The sequence below is a fragment of the Coregonus lavaretus genome, assembly GCF_964263955.1.
Source record: "Coregonus lavaretus genome assembly, chromosome: 9".
Lineage (NCBI taxonomy): Eukaryota > Metazoa > Chordata > Actinopteri > Salmoniformes > Salmonidae > Coregonus > Coregonus lavaretus.
In genome coordinates, this window is record NC_139996.1 from 29,952,232 (window position 1) to 29,973,394 (window position 21,163).

The window sequence follows — 21,163 nt, forward strand, 5'->3', positions numbered from 1 at the left end:
GCTTTTACAAGTTTTAAACTACCTTCAACTGATTTAGAGATGTATCCATGAAAAGTATTAATAGTATTTACCATTATTGGATCCAGTAGTGTTCATTTAACTGTGATGTCCTTATTCATGTATCCTACCATAAAATCTGTAAAATAATCTGTCTCAATTTTAAGATTGCAGGTCATAACCCCGCTAATACAGTACAGCTATAGCCAGCTGGTCCTTATGTCATAATGTCAGTATCATCCTCTGTGAAACACAAACACACACACACACGCAAGCACGCACTATTTCCACTCATGAAACAGGCCTGGCCCGTTCCACTCATGAAACAGGCCTGGCCCAAATATGTTATACACTCCACCCGTGTGAGAGAGAAACAGCCAATCACTGTAGTCAGCTACATCTCTGTGTAACAAAAGGTTCCAATCAGATGTCCATCTACTTTACTCTCGACCAATCAGCTCTCATCCTCCCTCAGCTCAGTGGGCAGGAACTTGTACTGCTGCTGTCTGATCTGAGCTAGCTTCTTCCTGGCCTCCTCCAGCTCTCTCTCTTTTCTCAGCATCTCCTCCTGGGCTGCAATGATCTGAGGAGAGGAGGAAATGGTTAAATACATGCTTCAGTCTGCTCATCTTAAATCTGTCCTGTAACTCTCCAACCCAACAGATTATAATATCATCAAATAATTTCCTCCAGTCCCTTTAGTGAACATGGACTTGATTGATATGAGTTCTACAAATACAAAGGAAATATACTTTCTTCAAAACATTTAGAATACAGCTCATACTCATTTCCCAGATTTCTCAGTAGGTTTCTTTAAAGCGGGTTATGGAAAACCTACAATTAACATAACTCTTCTGTGCTAACTAGTGAAATGTCTTAAATGTAAGTATGCAGTAAGTATCTATTTATTTTCTTAAGCAAATAGCTCTTATGGATTTGGGAGATGGCAGTGGGTGGGTGTTGACTGGCCCACTTGAGAGAGACCTGCTTTCTCCGGAGGGGTGCTGGCTCGGAGACTTTCAGTGTTACACACACGCACACGCACACACCACAGGCTATGGGGTAGACATCCACTCTTCAATTACTCTACATTTAGCCATGGATTAAAAGGGAGTGGATAAGTAGTCTGCTGGGGCAGAATAACTCTTTGTGACTTGATCTTGAGGCAGCTGTGGATGCCTGCTAAACCACAGATTTGAAATGCAGCTGATGTATGATTCAGTCATACTGTAGTGGCCCAACTCAATTTCAGAACCATTTAGTTAGAGAGGAAATGTTTGCATGTGAAAGCAACATTAAAGCTGGGAACAGTTGAGGAGGTAGAGGTGGAAAATGAACAAAGTAACATATAGAATCTAAACTCTAAAGTCTCACCTGAGCAATGCCACCCACGAACTTGGTCTTGACCACCACACTGTTGTCATCAGCTTTGTCAAAGGCAGCTTTCTGAGCCGCCTTCACCAGGTTGTCTGATGCCCGCTTGACCGCGTTCCCAGCAGCCTTAGGGAGACAAAGCCCTTGGTTAATGCCATCATAGTGTGTAGAGGTGAAGTCAGAGAGACAGGGTTATACCTGCAGTCTCCTCATGGCCTCGGAGTCCGGTTGAGCTTTGACCTTACAGGCCACTAGGAGCTGAGCTGTGGAGGCTGCCACCTGCTTGGCTGAGGAGATGAGCTTCTCCTCACTGGCGTGGCCCTGCACAGAGGCATTGGCCGCCTCACACAGGTTACTGGTCGCTGCCGCCACCATTCGCGCCTATAGGGAACAGCAACCATACATCAGGGTACGGCCTCAGACAGACACAACTCAGTAGATATGAGGCTGATTCACCATGCACAGTTTCACAGTAAAGTTCTGTCATAATACTACATATAAAAAGAAACAATGATGGGAACTCACAGCAGATATGAGACCCTGAGACCACTGGCCATCATCCACAGCATTGGCAAGAATGGATCCCACCTGGAGAGTAGAGTGAGAGAGATACAGTACTGTGTAACATTTCACATACATATTTAGTTTATTGCTGAGGTTACATTCAGACACTGATGATTCTAAAACAGTTGTAACTGACCTTGCCCTGTGCCACCAGCTCTCTCTGGGCTGCAGAAGCAGACTTCACCAGGGCACTGGTGGCTGCAGCGATGGATTTAGCTGCCTCCAGGATCTGCTCCTCAAAGTCCAGTGTCTCATCTGCTTGCTGAAAGCAAAACCCATAGAGAATGATAGAGGCCTCTAGTGGCCAAAAGGCTGTATTAGCATGGGCAGCGCCCTTGAGGGCTTCCACCATTTTAATGTAGTCAACTGGGTGGGACTACCAACTTCATTGGCTGATCCCTCCTGGTGACCCTGATCACAATACCAAATTAAAATCAGTGAACTAGGTCTGGGCCAGACCAAGTCATCAGGAGCGATCAGCCAATAGTGAAGAAGAAAATTGACTACTTCAAAATGAAGATGCCCATGCTGTCACAGACGCTATAATGGCCCAGATACAAAGATGAGTCCTCTATCTATCACTATGGCAAAACCACACATTTAACCATGGAAATGCACTTAGGGGGACATCTTGTGGCAATAAGACAAAACAACAAACTCCATTGGTTGTTTTATGGTGCTATGTTGAGTAACTGGCCAATCACATCCACCAACACATTTCATAATGGGGAATCCTTCCAACAGATCTTCAAATACTGTTTGCTGTTGGAAAATCCAAACCAAACACTTTGCAAGATTCATACAGTAGAGAAGCACCCATTCTAAAAGGATAATGAATTACTTGGGAATTACAAATAATGTCATTCCTGTCTCAGTAGACTACACCAGTCAGTGACCATAGATCATGCCAGCATCATCAACACACAAGGCACACGTGGCTGGAGACAGGGCGGGACACTGTAGGAATATGTTTGATATATAGTTGGACTGAATAACAACCTAATATATCAAACATATCAGACAGAGGCCTGCAGAGAAGGCTTCCAGGTCTACAACTCAAGAGAATGGAGGGAGAGTGAAGCATGCTGGGGAGGGGAGAAGGGGCACAGAGAGGGAAGGATGGAAGGAGGGAGCAGAAGGTGAACAGCAGGGGTTGTAGATAACCAGTCAGACAGTACCTCATCATTTAGATGTTTTACACAGTGTCCCTTTCACACGCTGTACTGTGGGCTTGATATTTGGAGGTCTAAGTAAATCTACACCTTGCATGATATAGTAGTAAACATAGTATACTGTAGCTGGTAAGAATGATTGTTTCATGATAGAAAAAAAAGATCTCAAAATCTCTGCCCTGCCTCTCTGCCTTGTGGAAGCAGAAAGCATGCACTATGTTTAACAGATCACTAGAGGGCAGCAAGATACTGACATCCTAAAGACGCCAACCACCCTTCACCTCCATCTTATAAACACTGGGCCCTGCTGAAATCTGAACCGGAGGGCCATCAGGAAGTTTCTAATGAAAACAGGAGGTTCTCCAGCCAGGTTCAGTTGTGCACCAGAGAGCTGGAGAGAGGGACCAGATCTGATCAACCAAAGGCACAAAACAAGTAGACCACACAGCACTACAGGGAGAGAAGGAAGAGTATTGGGAGGATCTGAGGTCCAATCTACACACGTACCTGTACACTGGTACGGTATACACACACCCTCATGCACATATGCACACACACAGATCTATACAGCTCAAACCTTACATACTAGCTGTGTAACGTTTGTACTTCAATTTCAGACAAAGCTCACAAAGATGTTCATAGTTTTCTTACAGACAGTTGTTTCTTTCAGAGAAGTTACGTTGGTTTGTGCAATATCACTCCATGAAGTGGATGAATACCTTGGGCTGAGAAAGGCCCCTCTCATTTTTGTGTAAAAACAAAATAATGCTGTAATAAAACAAATGAAATAGGTTCAACAAGGAAGAGGACCTTTCCTTCAATAGGCTTCAGACAGATCATCACAAATGTGAACTCATTCCAACCTAAGCTTCAGGTCCCAGTAATGCAATTGAGTCTCCTGGCAACACTGCTCTACAGATTCTCTCTAAAAACACTAGATTTCTCCCCAGACAAAACCTTCCAACAGATGTAAATACATCAACATTCTACGAGCTCATAGAACACACAAGTAGGCTGTCTTGAGTCAGCTTAGTTTTAGAGGTAGGCTACAGTTCACACAATATTTCTATTCCCTCCCAACATATCACAACCTCTAAAAGCAGCTCTGAGACTAACAGATTACCGTACTTCAAAGACAATGTGAACTTTTGTAGCCTTCCTGATGAGTGAGTAGATAGGTTAGTAGACAGGTGTGTTCTGTGGTGGAGGTCTGGGAGGTGTGGAGGGAGGTGTGGAGGGAGGTGTTGGAGGTGGTTGAGAAGGGGACTGGTAGGCCTACCTTGGGCTTGGCTCTGGGTTTCAGCTGCTCCAGTTTCTTGGCTGCAGCTTCGATGGAGGCTGCCGCTCCCAGCAGCTCAGTCTCAGCGATGACAGTTGGGTCCTCAGGGTCCACCCATTCTAACCCTAAACCACACCACGAGAGATCATAATCACAACACATTATACAAATCCTACAACTCTTAACACAGACACAAAAATAACCAAAGCATACACCACCAAGGCAGATCACCAGTTCAGACAAAGCCACTTCACTTAAGCCCTTTCTATACAAATGCCACCACACATAATACAACCCACCAATTTAGAACACACAAGCACAACTCCACACATGCAATGATAACAAGCATTATACCTCTGAACATACAACGCCAAGCAGATCTACCATGCACGTTTTTCACTCTGCCGAGTTCTGTCTGTAGACAGGGCCAGTGTCCCCCGACCCCTCCCGTCTTAGTCTCCAGTATCTATGCTGCAATAGTCTAGGTATGTGCCGGGGGGCTAGGGTCAGTCTTACTGAACCTACTGTCTCGACCCCTGAATTCTCGGCCATGAAAAGCCAACTGATATTTACTCCTGAGGTGCTGACCTGTTGCACCCTCTATAACCACTGTGGTTATTATTTGACCCTGCTGGTCATCTATGAATGTTTGAACATCTTGAAGAATGATATGGCCTTAATGGCCATGTACTCTTATAATCTCCACCCGGCACAGCCAGAAGAAGACTGGCCACCCCTCAGAGCCTTGTTCCTCTCTAGGTTTCTTCCTAGGTTTCTGCATTTCTAGGGAGTTTTTCCGTGCTCTTTGGGGTTTTAAGCTGGGTTTCTGTATAAGCACTTTGTGACAACTGCTGATGTAAAAAGCGCTTTATAAATACATTTGATTGATTGATAGTGATTCTAATGCCTCAAAGTTAAATACGGTTGAATAAGAGTTTGAAGAAGTGTACTTTCAATGGATCATTGTCACTCTTTATAGGTTTTAAAGTGGCCATAAAACAGGACTATTTGGGAACAACTTGGAAAAGCAGATGGAATTATGTTTTTCCAGATTATGTTGAACCCTGGGGAAATCTGTTCAGTACCTCTCCCCTCTCCCCCCATCCCCCTCCCCCACTCTTCTACCTCCCCTATGTGCCTGTGTGAACAGTGATCAGCAGGAACCAAACAGCCCCATCTCTCACTTACCTCCATCTGAGGCAGGAAAGAGAGAAGGAAAACAAGAGGCATTAGAGATTTGAAATGGATAGCCCCAGTGGGTTGTTGGCTGTACACTGGGATCCAATTCTCACCCAAACACAATATATTAGTCCTGTCAGAGATATGGAAGGCAGGCAGCAGGGCTTCTGGAGGATACATTCCTGGTATACATACATTCCAACTGTAATATTCATATGTGTCACCATACTGAATTGTAATTGGATGCATCATACTGTGCAATGATTGGTTAAGACCACCCAGGTGGTGAGGTCATTCTAAGATGATCATGGCCAGAGACACATGGACATGCACGTTATAGCTAGTTAATAAAAAGCTACGTTTATAAATATCCTGTCGTCCTGCATTTTATTATTTTGTACAAAGCATACAAAACAAGACATGGTGTCAGAGTAAAAGGACTAAAAGATGGATTTTGCTGGAGTTCCTTCACCTCGAATGGATTGGGGGTCTACAAATCTACCCGATGCATGGCGTAAGTTCAAACAGCATGTGGAGCTGATGTTCACGGGTCCTCTGAAGGAAAGAGGAGAAGAGGGAAAGTGCAGCTACCTGCTCCTCTGGATCGGTGAAAAAGGGAGAGACATTTACAACACATGGACACTTACCGAGGCTGAATCAAAGGTACTGAAAACATACTACGATCGTTTTGAAGCATATGTTTTGCCAAAGACCAATACAATTTTCGCTAGGTACAAATTCCATGAGAAAGTAGAAGGCGCTAGTGAATCGTTTGAACAGTTTGTCACTGAGCTGCGTCTGCTTGTGAAAGACTGTGATTATGCAAACAAGGATGAGATGGTCAGGGACCGTATTGTATTTGGAATACAATCACCGCGAGTGAGAGAGAAACTTTTGAATGTTGGATCAGAGTTAACGCTGGACAAAGCTATCGACATAGCCAGATCTCACGAGCTAGCACAGGTTCAGATGAAAACCATTTCAGGCGGCAGCACGAGCGCATCACGTGAACAAGCAGTGCACGCAGTCAGGCAGACATCAAAGCACACCTCCAGTGCCCAGAGAGCATGTTTCAGAACGGAGACAGACAGAACTCCAAAACAGAGCGACACAGACTCCAAACGCCCCAAAACATGTGGATATTGTGGATACAAAGTGCATGGCGAACAGGGGAATTGCCCAGCTAAAGGCAAACAGTGTACTAAATGTGGAAAATGGAATCACTTTGCAAAAGTGTGCAGAGTTTACTGTGGAAAAACAGTACATACAGTGAGTGAAGATGAAATGTCAATCAAAGAGTCAAATGCTGATGAACTGTTTATTGATTCAGTGACACAGAAAAGTCAGATATCAGAGACAGAGCAAGCCTTTGCTGACATTGAGATAGGAAGACAAGGCACAGAGCTAAAATTCAAACTAGACACTGGTGCACAAGTAAACATTATTCCTCTGAGTAAGTACAGAAGCTTGACATCTGAGTGTGAGCTACAGCCCACCACGCGCAGACTGACTGGTTATGGTGGTGAACAGCTCCCAGTAAAAGGCACATGCACTCTCAAATGCAAATACAAGGAAAGGGACATGATGTTGGACTTTTACGTTGTTGACACTCGAGCACCTGCAGTGCTAGGTCTTAAAGCATGTTTAGACATGGACCTTATCAAGCTAGTTTTATCAGTGACAGCACCAGTAGAGATAGAGAATGTCATGGAGGAGTTTGCTGATGTTTTTACAGGAATAGGACTATTCCCAGGAGAATGTACCATTCACCTTAACCCAGACGCAACCCCTGTGATCTACCCACCGAGAAAGATTCCACTTGCTCTCCGCGCCCGTCTGAAGAAAGAGTTGGAGAGCATGGAACAATCTGACATCGTCACCAAGGTTACAGAACCGACGGATTGGGTCAACGCGTTAGTGGTGGTGGAGAAACCACGGACAGGCAAGCTCAGAGTATGTCTCGACCCAAGAGACTTGAACAAGGCTATCAAACGCCCCCATTACCCCTTACCGACGCTAGATGGCATCACACACAAGCTAGCGGGCGCACGCTACTTCAGTGTCATGGACGCCAGATCAGGCTACTGGGCTATCAAGCTCACAGAAGAGTCATCTAAGCTCACAACGTTCAACACACCGTTTGGACGCTACAGGTTCCGTCGCCTGCCTTTTGGGATTATCTCAGCCCAAGACGAGTTTCAGCGAAAGATCGACGAGGTGTACGAAGGCCTCGACGGAGTCGTGGCAATTGTGGACGACATCCTTGTCTATGGTCGAACCAAAGAGGAACACGACAGAAACCTCAACGCGATGCTGCAAAGGTCCCGCGAGAGAGGAGTCCGGCTCAACCCCGAGAAGAGCACAGTCGGCGCTACAGAGGTCAGCTACTTCGGGCATCTTCTCACAGCGAATGGAATCAAGCCAGATCCGCAGAAGATCTCAGCCATAAAGGAAATGGAGCCACCAAAGAACCGCGCAGAGCTGGAAACAGTGCTTGGCATGGTCAACTACTTAGCCAAGTTCGCACCCAGCCTCTCCAATGCTAATGCACCCCTGCGTCAGCTGCTAAAGCAGTCCAGTGAGTTCCTCTGGGACAACCAACACGACATCGCTTTCCAGAAAGTGAAAGACTTGATCACGAGAGAACCAGGACCAATCCTTGCCTACTACGACCCCAACAAAGAGCTCAGACTCCAGGTGGACGCGTCAAAGTATGGACTAGGGGCAGTGCTACTGCAAGAAGGAAAACCCATCGGCTACGCTTCCAAATCTCTCACAGACTGTGAAATCAACTACGCTCAAATCGAAAAGGAGCTGTATGCCATTCTGTTCGGATGTAAGCGTTTCCATCAGTATGTCTATGGACGACAAGTCATTGTGGAATCAGACCACAAGCCCCTCGAGTCAATCATGAGGAAACCGTTAGCCGCAGCCCCGCCAAGGCTACAGAGAATGATCCTTCAACTACAAAAATACGACTTCACAATCACTCACCGTCCAGGCAAAGACATCCCTGTCGCAGACACACTCTCCAGGAAGTTTCTTACCTACAAGGACAGCAGCCTCAGTGAAGGCATGGACATGCAGGTGCACACTGTGTACAGCAACTTACCAGTTAGTGACACAAAACTGAAGGAGATCCGAGCAGAAACAGAAAAAGACACACAACTCACACAGCTGAGGAAAGTCATACAGTCAGGATGGCCTGAGGAGAGGAGAAAATGCCCTCAGAGCGTCTCAGAGTTCTGGAACCATCGTGACGAACTATCACAGATCAACGGAATCATTTTCAAAGGAGAGAAAATCATCATTCCTACCAGTCTCAGAGAAGAGATTTTGACAAAGATCCATGCTGGACACATGGGCATGGAAAAGTGCAAACAGAGAGCACGGGACATTTTGTTTTGGCCCGGAATGTGCAAACAAATAGAGGACATGGTTGGTAAATGCCCCACCTGTCTTGAACGACGCCCCTCGAACACCAAAGAGCCAATGTTACCTCACCGTATCCCAGACCGACCCTGGCAGGTTGTGGCAACCGATCTGTTCACGTGGAACAACGAGGACTACATTATAACAGTGGACTACTACAGCAGATACTTCGAACTCGACAAGCTTCACAGCACCACATCTGCAGCTGTGATACACAAGCTGAAAGCAGCCTTTGCCAGGCATGGCATTGTAGAGACTTTAATATCTGACAATGGGCCCTGTTACAAATCAAATGAGTTTGAATCCTTCACAAAAGCATGGGAGTTCACACACGTCACCACAAGCCCACATTACCCTCAAAGTAATGGCCTTGCTGAAAAATCTGTGCAGATCGCTAAATCACTCATGGACAAAGCAAAAGCAGACAAGAGAGACCCCTACCTCAGTCTCCTTGAATACCGCAACACTCCAGTTGACAACTTCAAATCACCAGCCCAGCTGTTGATGAGCCGCAGACTTCGCTCAATCCTCCCCAGCACCAACCAGCAGCTGCAACCTGAGGTCGTCAGCTACAAGGAAGTGCATGCAAAACGTGCACAGAGACAGCAACAGCAAAAGCGATACTACGACAGGTCAGCCAGACCACTGCCACCACTGAACGACGGAGAGTCAGTTAGAATCCAGGAGCATGGCTACTGGAAGCCAGCAGTCGTCATCCAACCAGCTGACACTGAACGTTCATATCACGTTCGCACCGCAGAAGGAGCGGTGTACCGCCGCAATCGTCGTCACCTACTGAACACAAAAGAACAACACACTGACGAGATGAACTGTTCCCCTGAAAGAGAACGGGGTGGACTAAACACAGACACAACACAACATACACCATACTTACCTGCAACACCACAAGAACTGTTGACTGACACAGAAGCATGCTCAGCTTCATATCACACAAGGTCAGGAAGAGAGGTCAAGCCTAGAGCTGTCCTAGACCTGTGAAATGTCAAAGGGTGTAGGCGGATCGCTGCCCTAAAAGAGTTTCCAGACTGTAAACTTGTTATTGAAAGTTAACTTGAAATGCTTTGGTATTGTATTTGTTTGATATGTTGAGATGTCATTGCTACAGTGAAAAGCTGAGTTGCTGAGAAATATTTGTTCTAAAAATAACAATATGCTGAATCATTGTTTGTCTGTTATGTTGATGCAGTTGGTGCAGTTTAAATGGTTACTTACCTCGAGTTCAAACTACAGAGCATATATTCAAAAGAAACGCTTTATTGTTCCACATATTTTTTCTTTTTTTTAAAAGAAGGGGGATGTAATATTCATATGTGTCACCATACTGAATTGTAATTGGATGCATCATACTGTGCAATGATTGGTTAAGACCACCCAGGTGGTGAGGTCATTCTAAGATGATCATGGCCAGAGACACATGGACATGCACGTTATAGCTAGTTAATAAAAAGCTACGTTTATAAATATCCTGTCGTCCTGCATTTTATTATTTTGTACAAAGCATACAAAACAAGACACCAACCTACTGATCTAATATGTTGACAATTTACATTGCAATGACTCAGGATGTTAGGCCCACTCTACAGCACATGTTCTATATTATCTGTCTACATAACCTGTGGATAAATGGGGTGGTTTTGGTATTTTAATTATTGTGAATATTCTACTCACACAAGGCCATTATAGGCCCTGGGAAGAAAACATCTCTAAACTCATTTACATTGTGTGCTACTGTTTGAATAAATTGTCAGAATGGATTACTGGGTCTCTGCAATATGCTGTAGTCTGGTCTAACTATGCTTCTCTAGGTGAATGTGTGTGTGGCAGCCTCACCCTTCATGGCCTCAGCAGTCTGGATGAGCTCTGTCACACACCCCGCCACGCACTTGGAGTGTACCGCCAGCTGCTGCCTCTGGTCCGCTGTGGGCTTCTGGAGCACCTGGACACACACGCGCACCCACACACACACACACACACACACACACACAACAATCATGGAGCCACATGTTATCAGGCCAAGCGAACAGAGGTTAGGTGTTGTCTGTGTGATGTATTGTATTCTCCATCTCACCAGCAGTACTTGCTCCAGCAGGTCGATGTATCCAGTGGTGCACTCTGACCCGTAGTGCAGGGCCTTATTCCTCACCTCCTCACTCACCTCTGGATGACAGGCCGCTTGCTAGAGGGAAGCGAGACAACAACAACATTTTCAAAACATACAAGAGACTGGACGTTTATATATTATTTGCAGAAAATAAGGTTCTCTGCCTAATGATATTGACTATCAAGGCAAAGTAATATATAAAAGGTGTCTAAAAGGTATGCTGAAGACCACTAGGCTCTCCTTTATAGAACTACAGCCTTAATATCGCTACTGCATTGCTACATCATTGATATGTGGGGCAGCGAAAGTCATTTTGTTAAGCTCGCCATCAGCCTTTTTCTCCTTTTTCCCTGGTCTGTTCACTTACTGTCCACTTTTGTGATGTGCCTGAAGGACATCATGACTAACGTTCCAGACTGAGTGACATTGAACAGTGTGAGTCACACCAGCCATATGAACTAGCCCCTGCTGCCCTGCTTTCATGTTTTTTTCCTGGCAAAGCGGCAATATGGGAGTGATGTGGTGTCAGTGAGAGGATGTGAGGCCTGAGTTGGCAGAGCTGGGGTGGATTATCACCTTGCAGGTGGTCAGCATATCAGAGATGGCTTTGCGGCTCAGGTTGGCCGTGGCGATGACGTGCTCCTGCTGGGCAGAGTTTCCTGCTGCCACAGCCTTGGCCGTTGCCGTGGTGATGCCCTTTGTCATGCGGATGAACTCTTCTGGTGTGGTCGACTTCTCGGGGACGTCCTTGGACTGGAACACCTGTGCACACACAGCATGAGTCACTGTGACTGCACTGACAGCCACTGAGGGTGATCTACTTTCATTCACAGGTTGGTTCATCATTACTAAGGACAGGAGTTGTTTCTGACCATATGACCTGACCAGAAAATACTCCTGGCCTTTATCATTGTTAGTCTAGAACTGTCAACAGTCAGCCCGGGGTCATGACCACTGTTAGAGTAAACAAGTGAGGTGGACAAATGTCCTAGTATTATTGATGCCACTGTAATTGTGAGCTAAGTGAGCTGTGTTTGATTTGGATTTTGCCGCTGCAGCCTAGGTAACGCCTGTTGTGGTCCTGAGGGTGCACTGATAAGGATTAGCAGTAAATCACTAGAAAAAAAAGCTGATGAACATTTCATGCTCTCTTTCCCCCTGTGTCTGCTACACAATCCCTGATCAGAGCAATGAGAAGACTGCAGGGCTTTGGGGAGGAGTGGAAAGGAGGAGAGGAGGCAAAGGTGGACTAGATATCAGAGAGTTTAAGGTTGAGTAAAAAACACTTAGGTACACCGCCACACCTCCCTTTCTTTAACCAGCCTGGCAGCCTGTGTCTCCTCTATGATATCCCACTAGTACAGAGTGGCGAGGGGAGACTTTCAGGGCGTCTTACTGTCAACTCCTGTTTGATGCACTCAATGGTGGCCTCCAGTGCCCTCGTCCCGCGAGTAGCCTCATCCTCCACTGCCTTCACAGTCTTCAGCAGGGACGTCACGTTGGTAACCATCACCTGTCAGAGATAAAGAGAGAGAGAAATGTGACACTCACTGAACACAGAGAGTCAGGCCAGCAGGTGGAATTGTCTCCCACTAGCACCAGAGACCAGAATGGGATCTCAGTAGACACAGCCCAGATAGAATGGCAACAGTAAAGAAGGACAATACTATACACATTTCAGACCAGGAGGAAAAAACCTTGAAGCAAAAACCCCCCAAAACTTGTTTTCCTTGGATATTCTGAGTAGAAAGGACACGGCAGGCGGGGCTTCAGTAAAAGCCCCAGTCAGTGTCTCTCTCTCCACAGAGTGTGGGAGATAAGGAGCCTCTCTAGTCCTCTAGTCACAGTGGTGATCACAGATTGCTCAGAGTTCACACCCCCTGTGACAAGCATGAGTCACACACACCCTGATACCCATCTCAGTGACACTGCTACAGTGGCACGCACGTTCAAGGGTGCGCACGCACACACACACACACACACACACACACACACACACACACACACAATGATAAGGGAACTGTCATATCCTTCTGGAAACAGGACCATATGTGTTTCTTGGAGAAAATACTGCCATGACACAGAGACAGCATCTTGTATAGATATGATCTGCTTCATTTCTGTAAAACAAGGGCGGCTGAATAGACAAATAGACACTCCAAAGTGTGTAACATTCTGTGTGGTATTCTCTATGTTAGAGCAGTGTTTGTCTTACAGTACCTTGGCAGCACTCTTCAGCTGATACATGGACGGGTCGTCAGCTGGCTTGCCTGAAGCACACTTGGTGGCGCCGATGAGCTCAGCTAGAGCCTTGGCCACGTCTCTCACCGCATTTATGAGGACCACCTTAGGGGAGGGAGGGAGAAGAAGGAAAGAGACCACATTAATACAATACAATGGACAGAGTACAGGTTTATCATGCCTACCTGAGGTAAAGATTTTAACAGAGCCTGGCCTTATCACTTCTACCTGGAGCTATGCTTCTGATAGTGTGGAGGGGAGAGATACACAGGGAGGAAAAGTATGTGTCAAAAGGCCTGATTACGGAATGGCTAGACAGAATGACAAAAGACTAACAGAACAGTACAGGTCTATCAGGGTGACCTTTATAGAATACATGGGCATACATGTTAAATCACTATTGGACTATTTAGAGGTGTGTAATATAAATATGTGGACATATAGAAATAGGACAGATTTATCTTTATCAGGGGGAAAAAAGTAGTTTTTGAATTTAGAATGAAAGATTGTTGTAGCGTTACATTTATGTGTTGTCATTTCTATCCAACATGGTGTGGTCAGTGTATTACCTGAGTCTCTGGGTCGTCAGAGCCCATGCTGGTGGCTCCCAGTTTGACCACGTCAGTGAGCATGGTGATGGTCTTGGCTGAGGACTGGGCAGCCTGGGCCAGTCTGTCCTGACTGGACGCTGCCCCAGACACCAGCAGCTTAGTGTCCTCCACTAGAGCCTTGGCTGTCTTCAGAATGCTCTCCCTGAGGGACACCACACAACATCTTGTCAAATACCCATTGGGATAAATAAAGATTTATTGAATTGAACACTCTATAGTCATACAGTTGCAGTTCATGGGAAGAGACAGTCCCTTTCCTTAAAAGAAAGACATATTGTATGAGGTCAAAGTCCATGCATTCTATTCTATTGCTTCATTGACCACTACTTGACTTGTGGTTTCTGTGGACATAATGAGTTTGGCCCAAGGTAATCTCCTCAACAGATTAGTGTTCACCTCATTACTGTGACCTGCTCTAGTCTCACCTGTGGTCAGCGAAGGTCTCTTCTTTCTCGGGGTTGAGTGTTCCAGCCGAGGCGAACATGATGGTGGTGTCGAGGTCAGCGATGATGCCTGAGACAGCACTGGCTGCTGTGATGCAGGCCTGAGTACCTTTGTTACCTGCCTGCAGTGCAGACAGCACCATGGAAACCTGCATGGACAGCAGACAGACAGGGGACGCAACATACAACACATGATTACATTTTAGTAATTTAGCAGACACTCTTACCTAGAGCGACTTACAGTTAGTGCATCCATCTTAAGACAGCTAGGTGGGACAACCACATATCACAGGCATAGAAAGTAAATGTTTAGCTATCAGTAGAGTCAGAGCGAGAAAGGGAGGGGAGGGTTTGGGGGAGAGGGGGGGTGTTAAAATCTAGGTGAGGAGGATTATTTAAGATACTGTTTGAAGAGGTAGGGTTTGAGAAGTTTTTGGAAGATGGGAAGGGACTCTGCTGTCCTCCCATAGGGGTGGGAGGGCCAAGCTTCAGGGGGAAGCTGGTTCCATCATTGGGATGCTAGCACAGAGAAGAGCTTGGACTGGGCTGAGCGGGAGCTGCCCTCCCGTAGGGGACCTGAGGTGGCAGAAAGGAGTGCTCGGGTTGGAGTGTAGGGTTTGAGCATAGCCTGAAAGTAGGGATGGGCAGTTCCTCTTGCTGTTCCGTAGGTAAGCACCATGGTCTTGTGGTGGATGAGAGATTCGACTGGAAGCCAGTGGAGTGTTCGGAGGAGCGGGGTGACATGAGAGAACTTGGGAAGGTTGAAAACCAGGCGGGCTGCAGCGTTCTGGATAAGTTGCAGGGGTTTGATGGCACAAGCGCGGAGCCCAGCCAACAGCGAGTTGCAGTAGTCCAGTTGCAGTAGTCCAGACGGGAGATGACAAGTGCCTGGATTAGGACTTGTGTGAGGTAGGGTTGTACGCTACGGATGTTGTAGAGCATGAACCTGCAGAAGCTTGATGTTTGCAGAGAACGACAGGGTGTTGTCCAGGGTCACGCCAAGGTTCTTTGCACTCTGGGAGGGTGACACTGTGAAGTTGTCAACTGTGATGGAGAGGTCTTTGAGTGGGAAGGCCTTCCCTGGGAGGAAGAGCAGCTCCGTCTTGTCGAGGTTGAGCTTGAGGCGGTTGGCCGACATCCAAGTTGAGAAATCTGCCAGGCACGCAGAGATGCATGTCACTACCTGGGTGTCAGAAGGGGGGGAAGGAGAAAAGTAGTTGAGTGTCATCCGCATAGCAATGATAGGAGAGACCATGTGAGGATATGATGGAGCCCAGTGACTTGGTGTATAGAGAGAAGAGGAGAGGGCCTAGAACCGAGCCCTGGGGAACACCAGTAATGAGATTATGTGGTGTAGACACAGATCCTCTCCACGTCACCTGGTAGGAGCGGCCTGCCAGGTAAGATACAATCCAAGAGTGTGCAGAGCCTGAGATGCACTGAGAGGGTGGAGAGGAGGATCTGATGATTCACGGTGTCGAAGGCAGTGGACAGATCTAGGAGGATGAGAACAGAGGAGAGAGAGTCAGCTTTGGCAGTGTGGAGAGCCTCCGTGACACAGAGAAGAGCAGTCTCGGTTGAGTGACCCGTCTTGAAACCTAATTGGTTAGGGTGAGCGATAACGAGAAAGTTGATCAGAGACAGCACGCTTAAGTGTTTTGGAAAGAAAAGAAAGAAGGGATACAGGTCTATAGTTTTTTATGTCGATGAGTCGGGTGTTGGTTTCTTGAGGAGGGGAGTGACTTGGGCTATTTTGAAGTCAGAGGGGACACAGCCAGTGGTCAGGGATAAGTTGATGAGGGAAGTAAGGAATGGGAGAAGGTCCACAGAGATGGTCTGGAGAAGGGAGGAGGGGATGGGGTCGAGCGGGCAGGTTGTCGGGCGGCCAGACCTCACTAGTCGCAGGATGTCATCTGGAGAGAGACGGGAGAAAGAGGTCAAGACGTAGGGTAGTTCTGTGTGAGTGAGACCAGTGGACTCAATAGGCTGAGTGAATGAGGAGCGGATGTCCTCAACCTTCTTTTCAAAGTGGTTGACAAAGTTGTCCGCAGAGGGAGGAGGGAGGGGGAGGGGTGGAGGATTAAGGAGGGAGGAGAAGGTGGAAAATAGTTTTCTAGGGTTAGAGGAAGAAGCTTGAAATTTAGAGTGGTAGAGAGTGGCTTTAGCAGTGGATACAGAGGAAGATAATGTAGAGAGGAGGGTGTGAAAGGATGATAGGTCCTCTGGAAGTTTAGTTTTCCTCAATTTTCGCTCAGCTGCCCGCAGCCCTGTTCAGTAAGCTCACCATTTTTTTTTTTCACCTTTATTTAACCAGGTAAGCCAGTTGAGAACAAGTTCTCATTTACAACTGTGACCTGGCCAAGATAAAGCAGTGCGATAAAAAACAACAACACAGAGTTACATATGGGGTAAACAAAACATAAAGTCTAAAATACAACAGAAAATATATATACAGTGTGTGCAAATGTAGCAAGTTATGGAGGTAAGGCAATAAATAGGCCATAGTGCAAAATAATTACAATTTAGTATTAACACTGGAATGATAGATGTGCAAGAGATGATGTGCAAATAGAGATACTGGGGTGCAAATTAGCAAAATAAATAACAATATGGGGATGAGGTAGTTGGGTGGGCTAATTTCAGATGGGCTGTGTACAGGTGCAGTGGTCGGTAAGGTGCTCTGACAACTGATGCTTAAAGTTAGTGAGGGAGACAAGAGTCTCCAGCTTCAGAGATTTTTGCAGTTCGTTCCAGTCATTGGCAGCAGAGAACTGGAAGGAATGGCGGCCAAAGGAGGTGTTGGCTTTGTGGATGACCAGTTAGATATACCTGCTGGAGCGTATACTACGGGTGGGTGTTGCTATGGTGACCAATGAGCTAAGATAAGGCGGGGATTTGCCTAGCAGTGATTTATAGATGACCTGGAGCCAGTGGGTTTGGCGACGAATATGTAGTGAGGACCAGCCAACAACAGCGTACAGGTCACAGTGGTGGGTAGTATATGGGGCTTTGGTGACAAAACGGATGGCACTGTGATAGACTACATCCAATTTGCAGAGTGTTGGAGGCTATTTTGTAAATGACATCTCCGAAGTCAAGGATCGGTAGGATAGTCAGTTTAACGAGGGCATGTTTGGCAGCATGAGTGAAGGAGGCTTTGTTGCGAAATAGGAAGCCGATTCTAGATTTAACTTTGGATTGGAGATGCTTAATGGGAGTGTGGTAGGATAGTTTACAGTCTAACCAGACACCTAGGTATTTGTAGTTGTCCACATACTCTAGGTCAGACCCGCAGAGAGTAGTTATTCTAGTCGGGTGGGCGGGTGCCAGCAGCGTTCGATTGAAGAGCATGCATTTAGTTTGAGTCAGCCACAGAGTAGGAGGGGAGGGCCGAGCCAGCTGGGAGTAAAGGGGACAGTGCGAGTCATAGGTTGCGGAAAGGGAGGAGAGTAGGGTCGACAGAGGCAGAATCAGGAGACAGGAGGGAGATAGATTTAGCAGAAGGGAAAGATGATAGGATAGAAGAGGAGAAGATAATAGGATAGAAGAGGAGAGAGCGAATATTGCGACGGTGTATGACCATCTGGGTAGGGGCTGAGTGTTGAGGTTGGAGGAAAGGGAGACAGAAAAGGAAACAAAGTAGTGATCAGAGACCTGGAGGGGGGTTTCAGTGAGATTAGTAGGCGAGCAGCCTCTAGTAAAGATGAGGTCAAGCGTATTGCCTGCCTTGTGAGTTGGAGGGGACTGGGAAAGGGTGAGGCATAAAGAAGCAAGGAGTGGAAAGAGAGAGTTGGAAAGAAATTAATCGAAGGCAGACGTCGGGAGGTTGAAGTCGTCAAGTACGAAGAGCTGTGAGCCATCGTCAGGAAATTAGCTTATCAAGGTGTAAAGCTCATTGAGGAACTTTCCAAGAGCACCTGGTGGGCGATAAATGACAATAATGTTAAGCTTGAGTGGACAAGTGACAGTGACAGTATGGAATTCAAATGAGGAGATGGACAGGTGAGAGAGGGAGAAAATAGAAAATCTCCACTAAGGAGAAATGAGTAGACCTGTGCCACTACCGCGACGACCAGATGCTCTCGGACTATGAGAGAAAACGTAGTCAGATGAAAAAAGAGCAGCTGGAGTAGCAGTGTTCTCTCAGCATAGGCTGAGATTAACTTGGTGTTCTTGACCACAGATTGGCAGTTCCAAACGCTGCCAGAGACCCGAAATTCCACATGGGTTGTGCGTGCAGGGTACACTAAATTAGAAGTGTTGCAGCCAAGGGGTGGGGAGCGTCTGTAAAGCCTATAGGGAGACGAGCGAACAGGTATAGAAAACACACACAGTTGCCAAAGCTACAAAAAGAGCAAAAATTTTATCAAATCAAATCAAATTTTATTGGCCACATGCGCCGAATACAACAGGTGCAGACATTACAGTGAAATGCTTACTTACAGCCCTTAACCAACAGTGCATTTATTTTTAACAAAAAAGTAAAAATAAAACAACAAAAAAAAAAGTGTTGAGAAAAAAAGAGCAGAAGTAAAATAAAATAACAGTAGGGAGGCTATATATACAGGGGGGTACCGGTGCAGAGTCAATGTGCGGGGGCACCGGCTAGTTGAGGTAGTTGAAGTAATATGTACATGTGGGCAGAGTTAAAGTGACTATGCATAAATAATTAACAGAGTAGCAGCAGCGTAAAAGGATGGGGTGGTGGGGCAGTGCAAATAGTCCGGGTAGCCATGATTAGCTGTTCAGGAGTCTTATGGCTTGGGGGTAGAAGCTGTTGAGAAGTCTTTTGGACCTAGACTTGGCACTCCGGTACCGCTTGCCGTGCGGTAGCAGAGAGAACAGTCTATGACTAGGGTGGCTGGAGTCTTTGACAATTTTGAGGGCTTTCCTCTGACACCGCCTGGTATAGAGGTCCTGGATGGCAGGAAGCTTGGCCCCAGTGATGTACTGGGCCGTACGCACTACCCTCTGTAGTGCCTTGCGGTCGGAGGCCAAGCAGTTGCCATACCATGGTGCAGCTGTAGAATTCTTTGAGGATCTGAGGACCCATGCCAAATCTTTTCAGTCTCCTGAGGGGGAATAGGCTTTGTCGTGCCCTCTTCACGACTGTCTTGGTGTGTTTGGACCATGATAGTTCGTTGGTGATGTGGACACCAAGGAACTTGAAGCTCTCAACCTGTTCCACTACAGCCCCGTCGATGAGAATGGGGGCGTGCTCAGTCCTCTTTTTTTTCCTGTAGTCCACAATCATCTCCTTTGTCTTGGTCACGTTGAGGGAGAGGTTGTTGTCCTGGCACCACACGGCCAGGTCTCTGACCTCCTCCCTATAGGCTGTCTCATCGTTGTCGGTGATCAGGCCTACCACTGTTGTGTCGTCGGCAAACTTAATGATGGTGTTGGAGTCGTGCCTGGCCATGCAGTCATGGGTGAACAGGGAGTACAGGAGGGGACTGAGCACGCATCCCTGAGGGGCCCCCGTGTTGAGGATCAGTGTGGCAGATGTGTTGTTACCTACCCTTACCACTTGGGGGCGGCCTGTCAGGAAGTCCAGGATCCAGTTGCAGAGGGAGGTGTTTAGTCCCAGGATCCTTAGCTTAGTGATGAGCTTTGAGGGCACTATGGTGTTGAATGCTGAGCTGTAGTCAATGAATAGCATTCTCACGTAGGTGTTCCTCTTGTCCAAAAATTACTAGGTAAGATACTCAAGTGAGAGAGTGGTGTGGATTAACAGCAGCACCTCCGGGTCTATCTCAATAAACATCCAAACACAGCATGATCATAAACTAATCATTCCCTTTGACCTTATGTTGTTAAGAGAAAACAAAGGAGCTGTGGCATATCATCTGATATTATCTGTGAATGACAACCACCACTCAGGATCCACGGCTTACAGTTCATGATCCACCATCACCAAATAATGTGTTGGTGAAATCGTAATTTGATTAAAGCTTCCCATTTGCATTCAAATCAAGATCTGAATCAAGGTAATGGGAGGGCCGACTGTGAGGCAATCTGAGAGAGCTGGACTGAGCAGGGAGCTGGCAGCAGGAGAGAGAGGGGGAACCGTGCATTAGCCCTGAGCCTACTGCTGCACAGACACATTAAACTAATGACTCTGGACGCTGCATCACACAGTGCTCTCTATCCTTCCTAATCCAGACAGAGACAGACGTCTACAGTCCCTCACAAGCATTCAAATGAGGCACCTCAAGGTCCAGCTCCCCACATGCATGAGGCCACAAATTATTCATGTCTGAAATGAGTCTTGAATGAAATCATACGGTGGGTGAGGAGAGAAATTATAATGCAGACTCATTGAAAATCAGCTATATCTTCTGCTAGTGCTAGGGTCACAGAAATGACTAATTGGTCTAATTTCACTATGTACAGTAAGTGTAATCATGAGAGTATGAACTGAAGGACTGAATTGATATTCATATTCACAGCTACTGTACAGCACAAGTTGTGTACAACACATAGCAAAAACAGTGTTTTCACAGCTAATGTAGGTCTGCTTTACTCACTCCCACAGTTCTTCCCCCAGCCACAGGGCTCAGGGGGATAAGGTCTTTCAGTCACAGTGGAGAATGCTCCATTATAAAAATCCATTATCCTTAGAGCCGATTCTCAGCTATTCCCATGACACCAAAACAACATTCACACCTGGACTCTTTCTTCACAAAAACCCCTTAGTGATTCTGTTACCGGCATCAGACCCAGAACACAGTAAGCAACTGCCGTTCAAG

At 46.5% G+C, this 21,163-nt stretch overlaps 1 protein-coding gene across 1 annotated transcript in view; it reads right to left on the reverse strand.

The window, feature by feature from the left end:
- Positions 1–451: 451 nt before the first annotated feature.
- LOC311134565 (talin-2-like) overlaps positions 452–21,163 on the reverse strand; it is a gene marked incomplete at both ends in the record, with an annotated part of 76,727 nt that continues 56,015 nt past the window's right edge. The window contains 13 exons of the mRNA XM_084168271.1: positions 452–580; positions 1,372–1,497; positions 1,570–1,752; positions 1,897–1,959; positions 2,072–2,197; positions 4,387–4,511; positions 10,849–10,954; positions 11,087–11,194; positions 11,696–11,881; positions 12,516–12,632; positions 13,340–13,465; positions 13,930–14,113; positions 14,397–14,563. Coding sequence (XP_084024397.1) covers positions 452–580; positions 1,372–1,497; positions 1,570–1,752; positions 1,897–1,959; positions 2,072–2,197; positions 4,387–4,511; positions 10,849–10,954; positions 11,087–11,194; positions 11,696–11,881; positions 12,516–12,632; positions 13,340–13,465; positions 13,930–14,113; positions 14,397–14,563 — 1,746 coding nt within the window. The remainder of the gene's footprint in view (positions 581–1,371; positions 1,498–1,569; positions 1,753–1,896; positions 1,960–2,071; positions 2,198–4,386; positions 4,512–10,848; positions 10,955–11,086; positions 11,195–11,695; positions 11,882–12,515; positions 12,633–13,339; positions 13,466–13,929; positions 14,114–14,396; positions 14,564–21,163) is intronic.